General features: G+C 38.1%; 1 protein-coding gene, 1 non-coding gene and 1 pseudogene across 2 annotated transcripts; 1 reads left to right on the top strand and 2 right to left on the bottom strand.

Moving 5' to 3' along the window:
- Positions 1–6,249: 6,249 nt before the first annotated feature.
- Positions 6,250–12,681, top strand: LOC113355187 (annotated as a pseudogene).
- A 121-nt stretch (positions 12,682–12,802) lies between these two features.
- LOC113355188 (phospholipase D alpha 1-like) lies at positions 12,803–15,515 on the bottom strand. Its single transcript, XM_026597975.1, has one exon. The coding sequence runs from the start codon at positions 15,347–15,349 to the stop codon at positions 12,950–12,952; it is 2,400 nt and encodes a 799-aa protein (XP_026453760.1). The 5' UTR covers positions 15,350–15,515; the 3' UTR covers positions 12,803–12,949.
- TRNAK-CUU lies at positions 15,510–15,582 on the bottom strand. Its single transcript has one exon. It is a non-coding gene; the product is annotated as a tRNA-Lys (tRNA).
- Positions 15,583–25,117: the final 9,535 nt, after the last annotated feature.

The following is a 25,117-nucleotide window of genomic DNA, read 5'->3' on the forward strand; positions in this document are numbered from 1 at the left end:
GGAATGGATTCCCTGATGGACATTCTGAAGGAGTCACAAAGCTCAGGAAAGGATGAAATTATATGTTGATACTAATATAGTTGAGAGATCCTTTGAAGTATAGATTTGGTCTATCTCAAACTGCAACCCTGTGTACGGTATTCAATGTCTATAATGGGAAACTTCAATCTCTCAACTAAGTTTAGGGTCCATTTCCAGTCATCCAGAAGGTGGGAAAAGTAGCTTACAAGTTGGAATTACCATCTCATTCTCGTATCCATCTTGTATTTCATGTTTATCAGCTAAAGAAACACATTGGTATCAAACACATTCCTTCTCCTAATTCACATGTTGTTGATATTACAAGGGGAATCATCATGCTTCCTGAAAAGGTGTTGAGAACACAGACTGTACTCTTAGGGAACAAACTAGTCAGGCAGGTGTTGATTCAATAGACCAACTCATCCCCAGAAGATGCAACATGGGAAGCCATATCCAATATCAAAGCTCACTATCCTAGATTTATCCTCGAGGACAAGGATAATTTTCATAGGAAAGCAATGTTGTAATATTTCGAGTAGGGGCTACCATTTTGGATGTCTGTAGTTAAAATAATGGAGTGCCTAGTCAATTATGTAAGTCAATTATCTAGGAAGTTCAGTGTCCGTTGATTAGAAGACACATGTTTATCATCCTGTGAGATGTTTTTATAGTTAATTATTGAGTATTTAATGTAAGAGAAGTCTCTTCTTCTCATTAATAAAAATTAAATGAAATAGTTGTTACTGTTCGTGATGTTTTAAGCACAGATTTGGCCTGAATCAGTCGATTTAGGAGGTGTCTAACACCATTTCTATCTGTTAGAGCATTGCTCGGTCGAACTCGCATGCATTGTTATCTCAAGCATGGTTGTCAATGTTAGTGATCAAAACTATAAGTATTGATTTCTAGTCTACTATAGCTAAGTCTCGGACTAGGATAGAAAGTGTATTTGATCTCAAGGACTTCATGGCGATTCATCATACAAGAAGAATAACTACTCAAGGAACCGGTGAAACTTCTCGACAAAAAGGTATGTGAAGACTTGAACTTATCTATCACTCAAAAGTCTATCTATTCTATCTCCTACTTCTTGAGAAAAAAAGTCGTATGTTATATATAGACTTCGATTATACACAGTTGGTATTTCGAGCCGAGTATACCTCGCCTATCTATATCTCGAAATATGTGTTGGTAAACTTTTCGCTTCGACCAAGTTTATCTTTACCTAGTGACGAAAGTCATGATATGTTTCAATCACTTTGAAAATTGCTTTGACGAAGAATATTTCAATGATTGGAATGAGAGTTTAGATTACATAACCAATGGTGGACATAAGCATTGTTGTGGAAACACATTTATGTATAAGTTTTATTCCTTGAACCAAAGTTTGCGAACTTTGTTGATCAAGAGAACCGGAAGAATGGTGTGAGCCAAGTCCGCGAACTCAGTCCGCGAACTGCCGAAGTTCTCAAACCCGAGAATTTCTGCTGGAGTTGACAAACTAGTGCGTGAAGCTGAGTCCGCGAATCGGCGAAGTTCTCATCCCGAGAATTTCTGCTAGAGTTTGTAAACTCTTCCCGGTAATTTAAGTCCGCGAACTTAAGAAGGTTATATATCTGAAGATGATTTCTGAACTTAAATTTAAAAAGACTAAGGATTTCAGTTTCCAAACCGTGGCTATAAAAGTTCATGAACCGATTCAATTGAATCAAATCATCTTTGCTTCAATTGTGTCTTGTGTAGTTACATAAGAATTCCTTGCAATTGAACAACTCTCTAACTAGTTCATTTGAGTCATGTGAACTAGTTATGGTGAAGAAGAACATGGTTGATATGAAATGCTCATATGGCTAACCTTTCGGTTAACTATTGTTGAACCAACAAGTGCATATGTTTGGGTACGGTTAACAAACCTAGAAGCGTGCATTTCAATTGTGTGTAACAAGCTAAGTTTTCGATCTAACGGTTGAGAAATATTAGCTTGAATCTAAATCAGGTTTTCATCTAACGGTGGATATTGATTGCTTTGTTACCAAGGTAACTTAATGGCAAACCCTGATTTGAAAGACTACATAAGGGGACATTTAGCATCAATGCAAAACTAATCCCCACACCTTACGTGTGATACTAGTTTGCGTGCTAGAGTCGTTTCTCCTTTAACCTTTGGTTTTCTTCTTCTAAAACTAGGTTAACGACTTAAAGACTTCATTGGGATTGTGAAGCCAGACCGATATTACTTTATCGTAGTTGTGTGATCTTATCTTGCATCTTCTATTGTACGAGTACAATCATATAGATTGGCTTGATATTGATATCTCCGATATGCAAGATATAAAAAGTAATCACAAACATCTTCGTCTCATCGTTTGTGATTCCGCAACATCTTGTTTCGCTGCCATACGATTAAGATTGTTGTGAGGTGATTGATAACTCTAGGCTGTTCTTCGGGAATGTAAGACCGGATTATCAATTGGTTCATGTTCACCTTGATTACTATCAAAAGACGGAACAAAACCTTTTAGGGTTTATCAGTGGGAGACAAATTAATCCTTCGATAGACTTGTGAGTGTGAGACAGATTTGTTTATCATCAAGTCTTCGACTTTGGGTCGTAGAAACTATTAGTTGTGGGTGAGATCAGCTAAGGGAATTAAGTGCGCAGTATCCTGCTGGGATCAGAGGTGTAGGGAGTACAATTGTACCTTGGATCAGTGGGAGACTGATTGGGGTTCAACTACAGTCCAGTCCGAAGTTAACTTGGAGTAGGCTAGTGTCTGTAGCGGCTTAATACAGTGTGTGTTCAATCTGGACTAGGTCCCGGGGTTTTTATACATTTGCGGTTTCCTCGTTAACAAAATTTCTGATGTATGTGTTATTTCAATTTCCGCATTATATTGTTTTATCTTTATAATTGAAATAATACAGGTTGTGCGTTAGATCATCAATTAGAGTAATCCAACCATTGGTTGTTGATTGTCATTGATTGATCCTTGGATATTGGTCTTTGGTACCATCCATTTTATTCCTTGTGTTTGATTAAAGACTCGCTGATTTCTATTAGCTTGAGCAAATCAAAACACGATAGAGATATTAAATCCTTGAGATACTTTTACCTAGGTTGAGTCTGACTGTCTAGTTGATTCTCTAGAAAGTATTTCGGAGTTAGTCCATCCATATTTCTAAGCAAAATATTGGGTGGTGTTGTTAGACCCCCGCTTTTTCACTATCATTCTGTTTGTTTGATTGTTGTAGTGATACAACAGTTTTTAAAGCTAAGTTTCTTAACTTTGTCAGTTCTGGTATTCTATAATCTTCTAATGATATCCATTTGTAGATTAATATGAAAAACCTTTTATTAGAGCACTGCTCGGTCGAACTCGCAAGCGTTGCTATCTCAAGCTTGTTTGTCAATGTTAGTGATCAAAACTATAAGTCTTGATTTGTAGTCTACTTATAGTGATGTCTCGGACTAGGATAGATTGTGTAGTTGAGCATTAGACTTCACGACGTTCATCAATTGAAGACGAAGAACTACTACGGATATCTTGTGCAACTTCATCAACAAAAGGTATGTGGAGACTAAACTCATTTATCACTTGGAAAGTCTATTTCTACTCTATCTCGTATATTGAGATAAAAGTCGTATTACTATATAGTATTTGATTATGCACATTTGAGATTTCGAGCTGAGTTTAACTCGCTTACATATTTCTCGAAATATGTGTTGGTAAGCTTTCGCTTCAACCAAGTTCATCTTATATTCTTGACGAAAGTCAAAAGATGATCATGTGAAAATTGTCGAGTAACATCTTACATGGTTTGTGTGATACAATCATTTGGTGTAGACTTGGAATGTTTCGTTATGATTATTTCAATAACTTGAAAATAGCTTTGATGCTAATAGTGTGTGAAAACGGCTATTGTCATCCTCTAAGAAAGTTTCAATGATTGAAATAGAGTTTAGAACTACTGGATTATAAACATAGTATGCATTCGTGCATGTATGTGATCCATGACCGAAACCATAGTATGCATACCCGTATGCTTACTTGTAGTTGTGGAATTCCGGGTACCAATACACATACGGGTACGCATACTTGCGTAAGATATAGGTCCGGGAATTTCTGCTGGGTTTTGGAAGTATACTTAGGTATGCGTACCCGTTCGTATACTGGCGAACCCAAACTCAGACCGGCTACTTAGGTATGCGTACCTGTATGCATACTTGAGTGGTTAAAGTTCTAAAATAGGTTTGCTCATGAACTAATACATTTATATATTAAGGAATGCATTCTTTGCAAACCGTGGCTATAATGTTCATGAATTGATTCGAGTGAATCAAACCAATTTTTCTTCAATTGTGTTCTTGTATACTTCTATGAGAATATAGCAAGTGAACAACTCTTTAACTAGTTTCATTTGAGTCATTTGAACTAGTTGTGGTTAAGATGAATAATTTTGATAGAGTGTTCATATAGATAACCTCGGTTAACTACCGTTGAGCCAACATGGTGTACACGTTTAGGTACGATTACTCAAACCTAAATGAGGATACATTTCATTTGTGTATAACAAGCTAAGTTCAATCCAACGGTTGAAATATATTAGCTTGAGTCTAATAATGTGTTTCATCTAACGGTGAATATTGAATGCTTTATTACCAAGGTAACTCAGATTGCAAACCCTGATTTGAGAACTATATAAAGGAGAACTTAACAACTGAGAAACCTAATCCCCACACCTCCTACGTGATATTAGTTGCGACTAGAGTCGATTCTCCTTTAACCTTAGGTTTCTTCTTGAGACCCTGTAGGTTAACGACTTGAAGACTTCATTGGGATTGTGAAGCCAGACCCAACTATTATCTCTGTAGTTGCATATTCTGATCTTACTTCTACTATCGTGATTGAGTATTATCTTTGCTAAGATTTGCTTGAGATTTATCTCCGATAGGTAAGATTAAAAGTAGTCACAAACATGTTCGTCTCATCGTTTGTGATTCTATAATATCTTGTTTCTCTACCATACAGTTAAGATTATTGTGAGGTGATTGATAATACTATGCTGTTCTTCGGGAATATAAGTCTGGTTTATCAATTGGTTCCTGTGCACCTTGATATATCAAAAGACGGAACAAAAATCATAGGTATTTTTGTGGGAGACAGATTTATCTATTCCAATAGACTTTTCTGTGGGAGACAGATTTATTTATCAAGTCTTCGACTTTGGGTCGTAGCAATTCTTGGTTGTGGGTGAGATCCGCTAAGGGAATCAAGTGCGTAGAATCCTGTTGGGGTTTAGAGACGTAAGGAGCGCAACTGTACCTTGATCAGTGTGAGATTGATTAGGGCTCAACTACATTTCAGTCCGAAGTTCATTGGTAGTATGCTAGTGTCTGTAGCGGCTTAATACAATGTGGTGTTCAAAGTTGGACTAGGTCCCGGGATTTTTCTGCATTTGCGGTTTTCCTCTGTAACAAAATTCTGGTGTCTGTGTTATTTCTTTTCCGCATTATATTTTGTTATATAATAAAAATATCACAGGTTGTGCGTTGAATCGATCAATTGGTAAATCCAACTTTTGGTAGTTGATTGAAATTGATTGATCCTTGAACATTGGTCTTTGGTACCGTTCAATACTGAAAAACCAGAGACTAAAGTAATGGATGCATTTTCCATTCAATCGTGAAACGTAGGTGTTAATTTTTACTCGGGATGTTATTTTGAATAAAAACTGCTCCAAATTTGTCTTGATTTGAAGTTGTATTTGGATATTGCAGCTGCTTGAGCAATTAACAGGTTCACACTAATTTAAATCCTTGCCAACAACATCATACGTCACTTGGATTTATGGAACTTTAAAAGAATATTTTGCAGGTCTTGAAACGGAACTACATTCACATCTCGTGTACAAACACTTTTTTATGTATATTTTCAATTAAAATTTTTTTGAATGAAAGGTTCGCGCGTGCGTCTAAACTAGTAGAAAATAAAGGGAGGACATAAAATGGTGCTGGAGGCTTTTGAACTTAAAACCTTGTCAGTTGTCAAGTAAAACTCTCCTTTCCTCCCCCATTTACACAGCCAAGTGTAATCAAGGTGTAAGACTAAGACCAAGCAAGTGTCATACCACTTCTGTTCCTTCTTTGACACACTCCCTCATAAATATCTATCAACATTTCCCGCGCAGAGTAAAGTAAAGTTGCAGAGAAACCATGGCTGCTGCCACCGCCGCCATGAATCAACAAACCCTCTCCGACACCGATATCATCCGCCTCGCTCAACAACAACCTCAAACCACCACAACCTTTCTTACTCTCAACAACATCTCATTCCACACTAATCTCTTTCCTCACCTCCCGTTCCAAATCCTCATCTCCTTCATCTTCAGTAACCGAATACATCTCTTCATTAATCTCTGTAATCTCTCAGTCTCTCCAAAACCCTAATATCTCATCTCTATTACAGACTTACTTAAACCTCTTCCATTCTCACAAAATCCCTCACGATTTAAACTCATCTAAAATCATCAATCTCTTTGCTCTTTACATCGATAATCTCCCTAAAAACAAACTTATATCAACAGTTGATTTGATTGTTTCTGATTTCCCTAAAATTGTTGATCCTGATGATACTCAACCTCTAGATCTCCTCCCTCGATTACTTGACCTAATTCGAGACGAAGTCGACAATGGAAGAGATCAGGTTAACAAAATTCTCGATCGGTTCTTGAAATCGAATGGTCGAAGAGTTTGTTAGTAAAGATTGTTTCGATTATTCGAGATTTTACAGTTCTCGATAAGATTAGGTCGAGAGAATTTCTTGATAAAGTTTTTATTGGAATGAGAGAGGTTGATTTACAGGAATTGCCTTCGTTGATTTATCAACTTTTGATTTTAGCTTCGAATGATTTTAGCAAACGAGAAGTTATTGATGGAATTATTGGATTTCTTGGTGGATTAAGTAAAGTGAGTTCAATTGTTAGACAAAACTGTATTATTGCATTTCAATTTTGCTGTGAAACAAGATCCATCATTAGGTCAGGAGATATTAGGATTAGTGAAAAATGATTTAAGAGCTTGTAATCATTTCACTGTTGCTGTTTTACTGTCTATTTGTCGGGTTCGTAAATTTAATGAAAGCGCGATCGGTGTTCTTAGAATGGCTGTTGTTAGATCTTATAAGGAGTATAAATACGCAAGGTAATCGATTCGAAACAACACTATGTATGAACATGAAGTATTGTATTTTGATTTTTGATTGTTTTACAGTAAAGTAGCTTGTTGAATTTGGTGTCAAATTTGCAGAGATTGTAAATGGTTGCCGCATACTTTTAAGGATGAATGCTTACAAACTGTTAAAAGAGTAGAGAAGGATGTGATTAGAGCGGTAACTGATCTTTTTTTGTTGCATGTATATCATGTCTGTTGCATATAACAGCTACTGTTGGTACCACATCTGGACCAGTGCTTGGCAAATGAAGGGATGGGGTTCTTGATAAAATGGGTTGTGAAGCAAGTGGACTTGCGTGTACAATCTTGTTTTTAATTTGCCATTGCTGGTCCAAACTGGGTATGAATACAGCTTGTTTGCAATATAGGAGTGATTGAGAATGTTATTTGATTTTGTTGTAGATTAATGAGAGCAACTTCGGAAGGGAACATCTTGTACCTAGCATTGTGCAATTTGGGCTTGTTCTGCTAGAATCAGCAGAAGTGTATAAGGAAATTGGATTTGATGATTTGATGGGCATTGAGGAGCTTGGTATTCATGTACTGAAGATACTATTTGATGTTTATGAAATGGCACGGAATGAGGTATCAGTTTTACTTATTGTTCGTCTCACTTGTGGATGTTAAGCTTGTCAGGTATTAAGTACTAACATGCTAGTTCTTTTTTTTCTTTTTGATGATTTGTAGATTGTCGAGCAGTGTAAATATCGCATCCTTTCTACTAAACATCAACAGAGTCTGCCTATTATCAAGTAACCACAGCTTTCCTAAAGGTCTATGATGTGCATTTTATGATAGTTGATACTTACCTTGTATCTGTTCTCTTCAGGCTTCTTGCAGTTCTGGTTCAGAGGTATCCGTATCTCATGTTGGAACATGTTGGACGCTTAAAAGAACTGTTGGATTATTTCACTTTCATGAATGCTCAAACTGCTAGTTCTCTTGTCACTGCTCTGTTGCCTCTTGTCAAACTAAGTTGTGATCTCCAGGTATTGATTCTTACTCGGTATATTTGAATGATTGCCAATACAATTTCCGGTTGGAAGAGACTTTTTTGACTTGTCAATTCTATCTGTATATGTGGCAAACAAAGAAATTAGTTCCACATTGCAGCGGTTTAGCTAAATTGTAACTGCATTATGAATCTAAGCCATATAATCATGTTGCTTAACAATGTTTAGTCTTGCCTTAACTTTACCTGTATCTATCTGTGCAGGATTATATTATTTTAGTTGTGCGGAAAGCTATGTTTAGAAGAGAAGAAACTGTTCGGCTCGCTGCGACTAATGCTATAATTGACCTGATTCTGGTGGAAAATGAATCCAAAAGAGATCGGCTGAATCTTTTACAAGAGTCCTCTAGCCAAGCTAGTTGCAGCCAACAAGCAGATATACATTACGAGAAACGACCAGGGCTCTTTCATGAGATGAGTGGTTTGATGAAGAGATGTCTCTCTCAGCAGGTAAATGTTCTCTTGAACTTTTGTAATCATTCTTGATTGATTCTTTCCTGCCAATAGTATCTTACAAACGACTTTCTTGTTATCAGGCAAGAGTTAAAGAGAGCATGTATGAAGGGCTTATGAAACTTGTGGTGGTGGACCCATTGACTATTGGGCCTGCACTCGATTTTCTCTTACCTCACTTCCTTCGCTTTTATACAGAGGTATTAATCTGAATGAAAAGCGCTAATTTAATCTGCAACAAAATATCTTTCTTCAATTTGCCCTTTTTCAGAAAATAAAATTGAAAATACTTCCAAGTTTTTCGCTTTTCATTGGAAAATATGAGTTTTCTTAAAGTTACTAAATCACAAGCTCGAGACTGAAGCATTGTTTTGTCAGGATGCAGATATACCACTCAATCTGAGCTGTTGTTTTAAATCTGAGAGTGGCAAAGTTTGTCTAGATGAACCTTTGGATTGTCTTCTATCTTGTGTCTCCTGGATTCTTCTTCTCCAGACACATGGTAAAGCTGATCACCCCTCTGACTACTCATTGGCATGTTTTGGATTCTCCCTTACACAGGCAAATGAGGTAGCTCTATCACTCCTTCAATAGAGTTATAAAATGCAAGTTACAGAAATTGATTATAAAATCTGATAGGTCAGATCATTGAAACTACTGCAGGCTGGTAGAGTTTCAGCTGGTGAGGTATTTTCCAATGAATTGTTAAAGATACGGAAACTTTTGACAACTGAAAATTTGGAAGGTTAGTTGAGTCTTCCACCCAGAGTTATCCTTTCGGACGTGTAACTCAAACTATCATGGTATTAATGTTAACATGAATTCCCTGACTATCAATTTCAGGGAAGCCCGTGCTTGCGGTTTTCTTAATGTATCTTTTTACTAATTCTTTTTGCCTTATATGTGAAAGCAGGTATTACAGGTTCATATGAGGGTTCTGGGTCTTCTGGCCCTCGATCTTCGGGAACTGAGAAGGGAAACTACTGTGCTTCAATTTTGTCCGGGATTGTTGAGGTATTGCTAAACTCAGTTGCAATGGAACTGGAGAAAGCAACCGATTTGGCCAAGGTGGATCTTGAAAAGGAACTTATTGAGCTCAGTGAAATTCATGATTCGCTACAGAAGAAAATATCTAGAACTAAACAAGTTTTTGGTATCAAAAGAGGGACTCAGAGAGCGACTTCTCATGACATACCTGGTAGTACTGATCCATGCAGTAAGGACCGCTCTCATGTTGATGCTGGGTCCCTAAAATTGCCTCATGCAAGAAAATCGTTCTTGGCATCATCAAGTATCTGTCAGTTATTACAAGTGGCACTGAAATTATATAATTTTAACGACTCTAATGGCTGTACAGATTCACAGAATCACAGCCAGTCATCTCTCAGCGGCAAATCACTTAACTGTGGTAAACTGATATCTTGCTTTGAAGGCTTCTCTTGATCAAATAAGATCTTTCCCATCCATAGAGAAGGGTGATCCGCTAAAATCGTTACTTTATGGAGAGATCAAATTGTTGGGTCCTCCTTTGCTTAAATTGGTCTCTATGCTAAAGTCTGGGCCGAAGTTATCAACAGATCAGAAGAAAAAATCAGCCAAAGGCAGGAAACTTGTGGAGGAAAGAGGGGAGCAGATTCTTTCATCTCTAATTTGCTTGAGTGAATTGGTTTTATTGAGTGTGCATTCTGCTGACTTGACTGCGCTGATTGGCGATTTGTTATCAGTGTCTTTACTTGAGTATGGTTTAGGAAATTGCACAAATGGTGGTGGAGATGAGAATGACAACGAAGTAGTCTCGGATATTGAAGATCAGCATATACAACATATAGAATTATTTCTGCGAAAAATCATTAAGCCACTGCTCTCTGAATTTCTACAACTTTCACTTTATCGACAATCCGAGGTAATCATACTGAGTTTTTCCCCTTGTTGCTGTTAGTCATTACTAGTTAGTTGAATGTTGCAGCTATTTATAGTTTGTTGATTGTTGCTGTTATTTATTAAAGATCTAACAGATACCTTTTAACTGCTTTCCCACCTAGGTTCTGTCTGATTTGATGTTGGTGATTGGCAAAAAATTGCCTCACAGTCTAAGGAATGTTCATGGAGCTTGGGCTATTGGTATCTGCAGAAACAGTGAAGTTGAAAAACCCAAGCCTACCAAAAGCTTGGTAGCACTGACTGTGTATTTGTGTTCAGCTCCAGATGATCTAAGGGTAGCCCATGACATGGCTTCAGAACTTGTGAAAGTTATTGGTACAGAGACTACTGGTCCGATCGAAAAGTCTGAAACTTATCCAATCATAAACAGTTCAACAGGGACTGCAATAGCTTCTACACTACTGCAGTTAATTGAGTCGACTATAGTTGATGTTGATTGGGCCGTAACAAAATTGAAGACCCTCTCTACAACAAGCTATGGAAATTCTGTCCATGATCAGTATCAAGAAGGGGAAAAGACCCCTGGACTAGTACTGGAAGAAGATCTTTACTCAAGGTGTAAAGCTCTGGTGAACTTGTTATCTTGTTTTGCAGAAATGAACCTTAATGGTAAGGCTACACAAACCGGCTTATTTGCATCTGATATTTAAGCTCATTTTATTTTCTTCTCATAACAGTATCTTGAATTCTGGATCACTTTTTCAACATGCAGATGTTCTAGCGGAGCAATTTTTAAAGTTAACTTCAAGATTTTACAAGTACTTGGCTCTTATGACAAAGCTAAGAACTGCTCCGAAGGGTTGCAAACAGCAATTACCTGGTGCTAAGTTCGAGAAGCTTGCAGAAGCAACTTGCAAAAGTCTCACAGTTCCTCTGTACAAATTTATGGCTCTGATGCAAAGTGTATGTATATGTTTGTTCACATATTCTTCCTTCTACTAGCATTACTTATGCAAGGGTTTGTAAGTAGTTCCTCAATTATGATATTTTCCTAATTAACTGTGCAGAATCAACAAGAAAATGCGCAAAGCAAAGGAATTCTCAATAAGATCAAAAGGGAAAATCGATCTATTCCTGATCTGATATTCCAAGTAGAAGACTATGAGAAATATCTCATCCAACATAGCAAGGTCAGCAAAGTCAATTTGTTGAGGCATGCAAAACGAAGCACAGCAAGAGATTTTAAGATAATCGATGCAAAGAAGATGGATACTGTGGAAGAAGAACCTGAACCTGAAGCCAGTCCTGTTCAATCTATTGCATCACATAATGAATCCAATGAGGAATCTGAAGGTGACGAAGGACATGGGTCTACGAAGGTTGTGCCGGCTGAGTATAGTAATCCTGAAGTAGCGGCTGAAGACTCTGGGTCTGATGATGGAGGTCAAGATTCCAATATCAGAACCAAGATGGCCAAGATGAGCAAGGTTGTGCAGGACTCAGAAGATGAATCATAGCTACAGCATCAAACTGGTACGTTCATAAGAAAATTATTGGCAATTTTATTTTGAAAGCATAAATGCTCGTAATTATTTCTGTAACATCTTTTGTCACCCCTGCCTACTTATTTATTTTGCAAATCAGTGACCTGAAGAATAACCATGGCACTGTTAATTAAACCACATAGAAATCGGAAGTTTGATGGCCATTCAGGATCATGTTAGTCTTTAAAGCTTTAATGACAAGGTTGTTCTTCTGCTTTTTAGTGTAGGGAGCTTTTTAATTACTTTAAGCTGTGTCACGCTTTGCCTCTTTTATTTTTCCCTTGGGTTCCATGTTTGTTTGGTGGTTCATTACTTCTCCCATGGCCACACTCTGACATTGCGTTTTTATGGCAGTCAAAGATGAAGCTCAAACTAGGTTGGTCCAGTTTAGTTCAGCATTGCTCGAAAGGCGGATATTAACTCAGCGTAACAGGTTAGTTTTGTGTGAATGATATATGTAAATTGTTGCTAGTTCAACTGAACAACTTGTTTTGTCCTGTAAAAAAGCAGTGGATAATCGTTAGTCTGTCCATATTTAAGTCATTATTTTAGAGCAAGATTTTTTTCTCCCTTCTAGGCACATAGAGAAGCAACTGCATCTTATAAGCAAACAGTTATTGTAACTTATAACCAAACATAACAAGTTTTAGAAATCATAATATATGATCATGAACCCTGATAGAAATTATAAAATTACAAGCAAGATACTTTTATTTGCAATACCATCATACCACTAGTATATAATATAGGAGTGCCAGTAATTTTCCAGGAGTACTTTATTGAAGTAGAGAGAAATAAACTTAGGATTTTAGGTAGTGAGAATTGGAGGAAGAATTATTGATTGGGCACCAAGAACACGACTATTGGTGTCAGGGAAGAACTCAAAACCTGGCAACTCTGTCACGTTTCCATCACTAGTGATTCCAATGGGGTACCTAAGAAGGTGTCCAGGTAGGTCACGATCAAGAGAATCACTCGAGTATAAGTCCCAGTATCCATCAGCAATCTTGTTCACCTTTTTTACACATTCTTCGCTGTTGGGTTGGAGGAAAACTTCGTCGAGCATGCCAAGATGTTCATACCATAATGCCATGCGGAATCCATGGATTTGACCTTCCGCTGGCTCTCTGGTAGCGAGGTGATGAGGTTGGTAAGCTCCCATGGCAATTTCAGAATCCCTTCCTCCATCCATTGATCGCTGGTTTATGTTGGCTGACCCGATGATTATGTATTCATCGTCAACTATCATCATCTTGCTGTGAACATAAATCATGAATCGTCTAGCCTCCTGAGCTCTGATATAATCTGTATCAGGTTCTGGTTGTTCTGTTGGTGTATACTCTCCTTCTTTCTTAACCTCCCGATTACCGAGACAGAAGAATGTTAGGTAGTCTCTGGGGTCTGCTTCAAGCCCTTTAACTTTAAGAGCTTGGGTAATGTCAGTGTACATCATCTCCAGAGTTCTCCTCTGCCAATCCAATATTGCCTGAACTGAATCACTATCTGGAGTACCCTCTGGCCACATAGGAACCACGACATAAGCAGTAAATCTCTCACCAGCTTCAATCTTGCTCACAATTTTTAGCGAGACTTCTTTTGGGATAGGATGCAAGCAGTCGATTGCCTCAGGCGTAATGTCATCTGCCTTCCAACTGTATGAACTTCCAAGGAAATACTGATTTTCAATGTAAATGAAGTCCTTTGCTCTTCGAATGGCATTAATATACGCGTCCTGAATGCTTCGATCAATGATGTTGTCTTTTCCACTAACAAGCCCAACTTTGGCTGCATCCTCGGGGGTATGAGGGAATCCAAAGGCAGCCCCACCGTCGATAGATCTGAACAACTGAACACTCCATGTTTCTGGGTCTTCACCGAGTGTCACTGGAGAGGGAGGATTAACAATAGCAGAAAGCTCTCCCAAATTAAGAAGAAGAATATCTTTCCCACCTTGTTTCTTCCACCTCTGTTCAAAATTGTGAAGGACATCCCAAGCAATGGGTCCTTCCAGACGGGAGTGGATATCATGCCAAGGCTCCCTCGGACCACCTTTAGCAAGTTCACTACCAGTAAAGCAATGCTGATAGAAATCATCATGGTGGGCAGTGTCTAAGGTTCTAAACAGGGAATGGAATTGGGTATCATATCTTCCATCACATAGATCAATACCCCCAATAAAACTCACAATTCGCCTCTTTTCCGATCCTCCACTGGAGACCTCACTATCTGCAACGACGGTCTTCTGGTGATGAGTGAACATAGTTTGGATCTCTATATCCTGAATAATGCTGCTCCCAATATCAGGATTACGGGAGCATAATACGCAGTTCACTTGCGTACCATCGAAGTATTTAAATGTGTCCTCATCATGCACACCCATAATATCAAAAGTGTCATCCCACACAAGCATCAGAACCCTGACACCTTCCTCTGCCTTTTTCTTCAGCAGCTCTCCAAGAGTGATATTCCCCCCAGGTTTCTGCCTTCTAGAGTCCCTTATCAAAGTGATCTCAGTGTACACAGACCAGCCGGTAATGTAAATCAAATGCTTGGCATTACTAATCGTGTCAAATATATCCTCCCAGCATCTGGCGGGCTCGTAATTCTTGTCTCCCGCGAGAGAGATTCTTGGAATGAAGTTATCTGGGACATGAGCATCCTGATATAGAGTAACTTTGCATCCTTGTCTCTGGGTGAAGTATGTATAAGGGACTCCAGGAAACTCACGGCTTCTAATTCCCCGCCCCCAGTTCTCATCTTGACTAACGTCGAAAAATTGCAGCTTCACGTGTATCTTACAACCACCATCCACAGGATTCCGCTCTTCATCAACTATCTCTACCCATTTCTCAACTTCTTCCCCATTCAGAATTTCTTCAACAGGTACATAAGCTCTTCCAATCAAGGTTGCATCAATTAAATCATCAGCTTTTACGGTGAAGATGACGTTAGAAGCCATATGAGCACAGTATATATGAAAAGACTCTTGCCACTTGGGATTGACTGGTTCATCCTGTATAACTCTTGTCCTTCCAACTCTAGCCTTTTCGAGATCAATTGTGGCGTAGAGATGTGTAGCTCCCTCGACGTTCTCCACAATCTCCCTAAAGAAGTCTGGTGCATCACCTGTTTCTCTGTCAGGATTAGGAGTTGCTTTGGCTTCAAAAATTGTAGCATGTAAAGTTCCATAAAGTAATTTCATTGCCATTGTTAAATTTTTAGCAGGAGAAGATATTAAGCTCAAGGGAGAAATCAGAATGAAGTTTGATGTGTTTTGATTTTGTTTTTTTTGTATACATATATATAGAGTCCCTCTGGAAGATTTACTCTTCCATTTTCCAGTAAAAGAGAAAGGTAAAAAGAGACAACGCCCACCGTGGGGCTCGAACCCACGACCACAAGGTTAAGAGCCTTGCGCTCTACCAACTGAGCTAGACGGGCAGTTGAAATTACTGGCCAGTTCGCCGAATAAGACAATAGACATAAGTACGGCCATGAGTGGCGGAAATCAGTACGACCCATAACACTGCTGAAACATCAATGTCGTGATCAGTCGAGTAGGGTCCATGGGAAACCTTGAAAGGCAAAGTGAAAAAAAATGATAGGAAGAGAATCCAATAACGATGGGTCTTATAGGTTTGGTGTGGAAAATAGTGGGGAGTGAAAAAAGAAAATCTGATATGAGCAGGTGTTATTCTCCAATGGGCCAAGTCTTATACTCTCTTTCGTTTCACGAAAAATGGATTTTCCTTTTATCGCGCGAAAAATGAGTGCGTTCATTTATACATAGTAGCGCCTATTCCTATGCACATGCCGAACATCATATTTTGCCATATACGTATCCACTGTGGGTATGCCAAAGTGTCAAACGTATATATGTCTATATGTCAATTATAACATATAGGCATGCACGACAGAATTTCCAACGAGTGATAGAGTGGCCATCGCTAGGTGGTCAAAATATCGCTCGCTGGTTATTCCAGCGCCAGCGCTAGTCATTACATCGCTCGCTTATCTGATCATCGCTCATCAGTTCCTCATCCAGTGGCTACCATTTTTCTCTCTAATATACCTAATTTCAAACTCATTTGAACTCACAACAGTATTTCTAAATCTCTCTAGAATTTCTCAATCTCCAACTCTTTTCACCAGTCTTCCAAATTCCTCAGAGAACATGGCTAATAATATGAACATGGCTGAGTTCCTAGCAAACGAACATGCTAACGAAAATCAAAGAGTTTTTAATCGTGCCAATGTGCAAAGTGAAATTATGAGAAGTCAAATTAGGAGGCGAAAACCAAAATTCACTACTGCGGAAGATGAATGTATTTGCATGAATTATATTTCTTTTACTGAGACTTTATTCGGAGATGTATTTCATCCCCAAACATTTTGGCAAAGGATTTTTGGGAAATCTCAAGAACAAACAATGAACCTCAACAATCTTGATGTTTCAGAGTTGAGTCAGGGCTTCACTACAATCAATCAAGAAGTTATTAGGTATGTTTTTTTACTTCAGCAAGAAGGTCCAAATTTGAGGGATGGTGAAACCGTGATGGAACTTCAACAAAGTTGTCGTGCGGAATATCGTCGCATCTACGAAAAAGACTTCCAATTAGCCCAAATATTGTTCAATATTTATGTTTTAATTTCTCAATTGTTCACTTAAGTTCTTATGTTTTAATTTCTTAATTACCTATGTATTAAGTTTTAATATTTATTTAAACTATTAAATGAATGGATAATTTATATTTAAACTATTAAATGTATCTCTAATTAAAATGTAAGATTGAATTAAGAATAGAATTAAGCTTAATTTTCAATAATACTTGTCAAATTTTCAAATTCATTAAACTTCGATATAATCATTGATAGTCATTTTACAAAACATAAAACTAGACAATAATAATTTGAAATATAGAGTTTAATTATAGATTCATCATGGTTTTCTCTCTCATGTTTCCACGCCGGCGACTCACTCTGGTTATTGGAAAATCATTCCAATCTCGGATTCATCATGAGTTCGACCGATTTTAACCTTTTTTTTGTTTTCAAATCGATTTCCTTTCCACGTTTTTCCAATTTTTCGATTTTTTTCAATTGTTTTCGTTGCGGTTTTTTGTTTTTCCTTCAGGGTTCTATGTGGGTTTTCTTTTAGGGTTTTTCTTCCGTTTCCCTTTTCTCAGTTCCAATGCCTAGAGTTACACGGTCTTCTTCACAGGCGACGCTGCTAACCCCTTCCACCCAGTTATCTTCTTCGTCAACAATAGCGGTTACTACGGATAACATCTTCCATTGCCCTTTCAAGAGCATCCATGGTTGCGACGATGGAGTTCATGGCAGATGCTATGTCAAAGGGTCGTTCTTGAAGCATCTTCATGACAAACACCTTGCTTCGGAAGCCAGCAAAGACACTGTTCGAAACCTGTTGGTGAAGGACGTAACTGTGTACCGAGGAATGGAGAAAGCTCTCTTCAGCTTGCATATGTGGTTGTGCAGCAAGTGTTTCTACTTGCATGCTTGGTCGAAATCGTGTAAAGGACGTGATGGAGCTTGGCATGACTTCATCTCAGGGCCTCTCAATGGGGAGGGAGCTGATTTCTTGATTCATGGTCTGATCCAGCCAGACAAGGTGCATTCTGAAGCTTCCGAAGAGGCTGCTTCTGTGGGTGATACAGCTCCAAGGAGTGATGGCAGTGACGATGTAGATACTCTCTCTACTGAACTGCTCAACACCGTTCTTCAGCGCAACTTCTCCACAGTTAACTGCATTCCCCACAAATGCAGGATTGCATTTTCAAGGGCCCTTAAATATTTTCTCGACCGTGTTCTCGCTGTTCCCTCCAATTTATCAAGTTGGATTCGTCTCTTGCTTCTCCTTGTTTGCACCCTGTCGATGTATCAATCCAAAATTTTTGCGGAGCGAAAGTCCAGCAGTTGTAAGAGATTGCAGGTGGCAGCAATTCTCCAAGCTCTCAATTAGAAGGAGCCTAATGGCTGTTCCATTTTAGTGAAGAAATTTCTCCAGCAAACACTCCGTTGGGGCTCTAAGAAAGACGACGAGAAGAAGGCAGAAGAGAAGCAGCAAGCAACTACCATCAACGCTTTCCAAAAGAAGATTATCTCTGGACACTTCGCTGCTGCGATTCGGGTTTTATCATCGTCTGGGGTAGCCCCTTTTGAAGAGCAGACTTATGTCGACTTGCTGGACAAACATCCGACAACTTCACCTTTTGAGGTTCCCACGGACGATATCACCGTTGACCCCATTTGTGTGGGTTCAAAGGCTGTTTTGGGAGCAATTAAAAGCTTCCCTAAAGATACGTCATGTGGTCGTGATGGTCTACGCGCGCAACACTTAGTTGATGTTCTTAGTGGAGCAGCGGCGGCAGTGGCAGATGATTTGGTTTTGTCTATTTTTGGGGTTGTCAACCTTTGGTTGGCTGGAAAGTTCCCTAGTGAATTATGCGAGTATATTGCTAGCGCACCTTTGACGCCATTACTGAAGCCGGGGGGAGGTCTTAGGCCCATTGCGGTAGGTACAGTTTGGCGTAGATTGGTTTCCAAGGTGGTTTCTTTTTTTGTCGGAAAGGATATGACTTTTTACTTGGGTGACAACCAATTCGGGGTTGGTGTTCCGGTAGGAAGGGAAGGTATTTTACATGCTGCAAACCGCCTTTTGGAGATGAAAAGGCCATTCGGACAAGATGTCAATGTTGCTAATTGACTTTTCTAATGCTTTCAACATGGTGAGCAGGTCTCAGATCATCAAGGAAGTGCGCATCCATTGTCCAGGTATTTCTCGCTGGGTAGAATTTTGCTACTTACGTCCGGCTAAGCTTTATTATGCCCAATATATCTTGTCCTCAGCACTTGGTGTGCAACAAGGGGATCCCCTCGGTCCCTTTTTATTTGCATTGACTCTTCACCCCTTAGTGAAGAATATTGCCTCTCGGTGCAAACTCGATTTGCACGCATGGTACCTTGATGATGGAACAATTATTGGTCATACCTTGGAGGTAGCTAAGGATTTGCGTATAATTGAATCTAAAGGTCCGAGCAGGGGGTTACACCTCAATATAAAGAAAACGGAAGTCTTTTGGCCTTCCCCTGATCCTAGGAGTGCAGCAGAGGATGTTTTCCCCCCAGATATTGGTAGACCTTCTAAAGGTGTCAAACTTTTGGGCGGTCCAGTGAGTTTAGATATGGATTTCATTAGAGATATGTTGTTGAATAGGGTGCACAAAACTGTTCAACTAATGGATGTGATCAAAAAACTCAGGATCCTCAAAGTGAGATGCTTGTACTTAGCAATTGTACTGGAGTGTCCAGACTTGACTTTGCAATGCGAACTACCAATCCTGCTGCTCTTCAACCTACCACCGATCTTTTTGATGACCAGTTATTTCAGTATATGAGACTTTTGATTACTGGGGATGGTGCGGGTTTCGGTCCTTTACAGAAAAGATTAGCTACCTTACCAATTAAAGATGGTGGACTTGGCATTTATACCATGGCTGACACTCGGGCCTATTGTTATCTACTTCAGTGCAGAAAGTGATCCTTGGTAATTTATTCTCAACGGACAAAGGTTCAACTTATCAGTTGGCTCTTCAGACCTTCACCCAGGTATGTGGATTACCGTCTACTTACTTTGTCAATGATTCTGCCCCCCCTTCTATGCATTCCTTGGCAGTAGTTTATTTCGATGTAGTTAAGAAGCAAATCCTAGACCAATTTCCTATGTATGAAAGAGATTCTATCTTATGACAATGCAACCATGTCAAGCATGCACAAGACTACCTCTTGGCGGTACCTATTAGTAGGATTAATCAATGCCTCAGGCCTAGACAATTTAGAGCTGTGCTCTATTATCGACTCGGTATTCCTATGTTCATTGAGAATAGTTCATGTCCAACTTGCAGCAAACCTATGGACATATTTGGTGATCATGCGCTTCATTGTTCTAAGGATATTGGGTATAAGTTTCTCCATGATGTTGTTCGTGATGTTGTCATCGACATTTGCTACAAAGCCAATGTACCAGCGCGCAAAGAGGTTTCTCTCGGTCTTCGTTCGGATGATGATAGAGATCTAAAGCCTGCTGATATTCTTGTTCTTAACTGGGAAAATGGGCAAGATGTTTTTATGGATGTCACAGGTGTCTCTCCATTCACTGGTGAGGGTGTCCGCTCCTTTTCCCTTGGAAAGGCTAGTTTTAACGCCGTTTCTCGTAAACGTGCCAAGTATTTGGACAAGTGTGCTGCACATGGGTATGGTTTGGGTGTTCTGGCTTTCTCTACTTTAGGGGAGCTTGGGGAATATACTTTTGTATTTTTCAAACGTTTACGAAATTGTTTGGTGAGCAATGACGCCAGTAGCGCGGCTTAGGTAGTTTAATTTTTTATAGATTAGGCGTTACAATTCAAAGAGGAGTTGGAGCCCAGCTTGTTGCTTGGTTACCAACCAAAAGCTCTGTATGAGTTTTTATTTCGTTCTCCCGATTCCATCATCTATCTTATGTTCTTCATGTAGCATTCAGACCGAATGACTCTATGAAATTACGTCGATACTTAGGAGACATCTCTATTTTTCCCCGAGGTTAGAATTACCACTTCTTAGCTTTCAATTCGCCTCTGACCATCAAATGAGTTTATACTTCTTTTCATATACGGAAATATGAAATTCAGACTCATGTGACAAGCCAAGGCCCTGAAAGGATCACTAATGAAATACCGCATTTACAAGCCCACTTGTTTGTTTTTGTTTTTTTTTTAAATATTTTTTTTAAAAAATACCTTAATAAATTGGGATTAACTGTTAAGAAAAATAATTGGGACAATTTTCTTCATCTTGTTAATCTTCTTCATTTTACCAAACTTCCAATCATTGCGCTCATGAATGGATTTTCCTTTGTTTATCTTCTTCTTTGGCTTCATTGCCTTGATTTTCCTTGCCTTGAACTTTTCTTTGCCTTTTCTTAGTTGCAGTTTGACTTGGTTAATATCCAAAACTTGAAGACTTCTTTGCTTCTTACCTATTTCTTTATAACTATCACATATCTTCTTAACGACACCTTCAAGCACTACTCCGGAAAAATCAAGTTGTGTTGTCGAATCAAGTTGAGTTTGAAATTGTGACACTTGGGAAAATTCGATAATAAATTAGATTGAGAAAGAGAGAACTAGAGAAATTTAGATTAAGAAAGAGAGAATTAGAGAAAAAAATTTACACAATTTTTGGGGTAAGTTCTGAGTTTGAAAATTACCTATTTACAGCGATAAAAAACTACCGTTGGCACTAGAGTCAATAACGAGTGATATTCATGGAAACGTTGGCGATAAAGACTTTATCCCTGGAGATATTGTCAATAACGCTTGTTAGAAACTCTGTCGCTCAATGGTTTTCTCGTAATGGTGCAACTCGTTTGCCATGCCACCTGGTATGCTGATCAACATTTTGGTATGTGCACAGGAACAGGCCTAAAAACTCCATGATTTCAGAATTCAATAACTTATTAATGTACGAAGGTTATTATCGTAGAGAAAAACATCAAGAAAATGTAGAATTTTACTAGTTTAATGTATGTAAAGAGGGCGGATCTGCTGATATGCTAATTTACACTATCTCACGTTTTAAGCGCCATTTTTTTTTGAAATAAAACCTGAATGATTAAGAGTTTAAAACTGATATTTTTATGATGTGTTCCTCTTGTAAAGCTCCATATATTTATCAAAAATGAACACATTCTGAGAATAACATCACAATCTACTACTTTGAAAATCAGTTGTTGAGAATCGACGGACATTCAACCTTTAAAATTCTTATTGGTAATGTAGATGATGATTTTTAGACCGAGGGTAAAACAGTCATTTTATGGTCCAGAGGTAAAATAGTAATTTTGGTAGTCCATGACAAAATTATCATTTTTTCCCGGGCCCAGAAGTACGGTATATATATTTTTTGTTTCTTTCTCTTTTTCGGAGATTTCCAGTCAAAAGAGAAAGAAAAAAAAGACGCCCACTGTGGGGCCAAGTTAGCAATTCGAAGGATGGGGAAATTTCGGGACGACATACGTACGCGTATTATTCGTTTTTACGGGTTGTGAAGTCGGTCAATTATTGAGTCAACCATTCTTAATTCGGGAATAGTTCGGAACGGCATACGTACGTGTATTATTAGTTTTAGAAATATGCATTCGGCGCAAAAAATTCGGTGTACATTAATTAATATGTTAAGACTACTACTATGTGGATTATGCATGAGTTTTTAAATTATGAATGGGTACTTGGGAAACCTTAAAAGCAAAGTGAAAAAAAGATGATAAGAAGAGTATCCAATAACCGTCGGTCTTATAGGTTTGGTACAGAAAATAGTGGGAGTAAAATAGATTTTCCTTTTTATTTATTTTTCCCACGAGAAATGAGTGTTTTCAACTCTAAGATTTGGGAATTCACTAGCTGGAGATACTCGAATGAGATTTTACCTGACTTTCTGAGTTTTCAAATTTACTGTTGTTAGTCCATAATGTGTCTCGTTATTGGTTAAACAAACTTTTTAAAGTATTTAAATTCTTATTGGTCAATACTATTGTTAGATTTTACAAGAGTCACTCTAACATTCATGTTATTGGAAAGAGAAGTGAAAGTCATTGATTTGTTATTTTCAGAGATTTGTAAAGATTTTTTTAGAAAAATGGGCATGGTAAAAATCTCCTTACTTCCTTGTTTATTCCATCTCTATTAAAAATTGTGAAGGACATCCTAAGCAATGCGTCCTTCTAGACGGGAGTGAATATCATGTCAAGGCTCCCTCGGACCACTTTTAGTAAGTTCAATACCAATGAAGCAATGCTAATAGAAATTATTATGGTGGGCAATGTCTAAGGTTCTAAACAAGGAATGGAATAGGGTGTCATATCTTCCATCACAGAGATCAATACCACCAACAAAACTAACAATTTTCCTTTTTTCCGATTTATCAAAGTGATCTCAGTGTACAATGTAAATCAAATGCTTCACATTACTAATAGTGTCAAAGATGTCCTCCCAGTATCAGGCGGACTCGTAATCCTTATCTCCCACGAGAGAGATTCTTGGAATGAAGTTATCTGGGACATGAGCATCTTGATATGGAGTAACTTTTCATCTTTTTCTCTGGATGAAGTATGTATTAGGGACTCCAGGAAACTCACGGCTTCTAATTCCCCGCCCTTTGTTCCCATCTTGACTAACATCGAAATATAACAACTCACGTGTATCTTACAACCAACCTGCACCGGATTCTGCTCTTCATCGACTATCTCATGTTAAGGTAGTGAAATGAATTTAGTCTCTACCATGTTTAGGTGTACTAGAGACTGTTAGAGCACTGCTCGGTCGAACTCGCAAGCGTTGCTATCTTAAGCTTGTTTGTCAAGTTTAGGTGATTAAAACTATAAGTCTTTATTTGTAATCTACTTATAGCTATGTATCGGATTAGGATAGAATGTGTAGTTGATCTTTAGACTTCACATCGTTCATCGATTGAATACGAAGGTCTATTGAGGAGAGCTTGGAGGAACTTCATCAACAAAAGGTATGTGGAGACTAAAACTTATCTATCACTCAGAAGTCTATTCTATTATATTTTATCTCCAAATGAGACTAAGTCGTACAACTATATAGACTTTTATATTATGCGCATTTGATATTTCGAGCTGAGTTTATCTCGCATATCTATTTCTCGAATTATGTGTTGGAAAGATTTTCGCTGTAGCTACATTCATCATTATTCTTGACGAGTTTAGTTGGAAACAAATTATTTGTTGGAAACTAAATAATGAGTCAAAAGATGATCATGTGAAAATTTCCTTGAAACATCTTACATGATTTGTGTGAGATAGTCATTTGATGTCGACTCAGAATTTTTCGTATTGATCATTCGATCACTTAAAAATTACTTATAAGTTAATAGTTTGTGTGAGACAACTATTTTCGTCTTCTAAGGATGTTTCAATGATTGAAATGGGAGTTTAGAACAATTTACCATTGTCAGGATATAACAAAGTATGCATACCAGTATGCAAACTGTTTTGGTATGATTCAGGTCCGGAAACCATGTTTGCATACTAGTATACGAACGGTTTTAACAGTTAAAGTCCGGGAACCAAGTTTGCATACCAGTATGCGAACGTTTTTACCTGAGTGGAGGCCTGGGACGACAGTATGCGTACCCGTTTTCGAACTGGAGGACAAGACAAAAGTACATAACTTAAGTTTGCGTACCCGTTTGTAAACTTAGTTGTTTAAGTTCTAAAATAGGTTAAGTATGATCTCATACTCATGAACAAATACATTTATAAATTAAGGAATGCAATCTTGGAAAACTGCAAACTGTTGTGGCAAACTGCAAACCGGCCTTTTCTACCTTTGGTGAGCTCAGTGTTGACATTATATCCTTCCTGAAGAGACTGAGAAATTGTATGGCTAGACATGATGCTAATTTTATTATAGGAAATTCTCTTTTTCATAGGATAGAGATTGTTATTCAAAAAGGTATTGGTGCCCAGCTGATCGCTAGATTACTTGCCATTTCTTGTAACATCGATTTCGATTCTTAATAAAATACCCTTGGGGTGTCCATTTTATAATAAGAATAATATTAAAATAAGAATAATAATAATAAAAAAAAAAAATTTTATTAATAATTAATAATTACAATAAAATAGTTAATTATTAAAGAAGAATAATCAAACTACAAAGCTTTTGGTTGGCAGCCCAGCAACAAGCTGAGCACCAACCCCTTTCTGAATAACAACACCCATCCTATAAAAAATAAAGCTACCTAAACCACTACCAGCGTCATTGCTGACTAAACAATTCTTCAGACGTTTGAAAAAACAAATAAAATCTTCACTAAGCTCCCCTAATATAGTAAAGGCTAAGACACCCAAACCATAACCATCAGAAACACATTCAGACAAATATTTAGTACG

Source organism: Papaver somniferum, chromosome 3 (assembly GCF_003573695.1).
Source record: "Papaver somniferum cultivar HN1 chromosome 3, ASM357369v1, whole genome shotgun sequence".
In the NCBI taxonomy this organism is placed as follows: domain Eukaryota; kingdom Viridiplantae; phylum Streptophyta; class Magnoliopsida; order Ranunculales; family Papaveraceae; genus Papaver; species Papaver somniferum.

Bases quoted from the DNA above. Each gene is read 5' to 3' on its own strand.
- LOC113355188 (XM_026597975.1), bottom strand. From the start codon at position 15,349: ATGGCAATGAAATTACTTTATGGAACTTTACATGCTACAATTTTTGAA.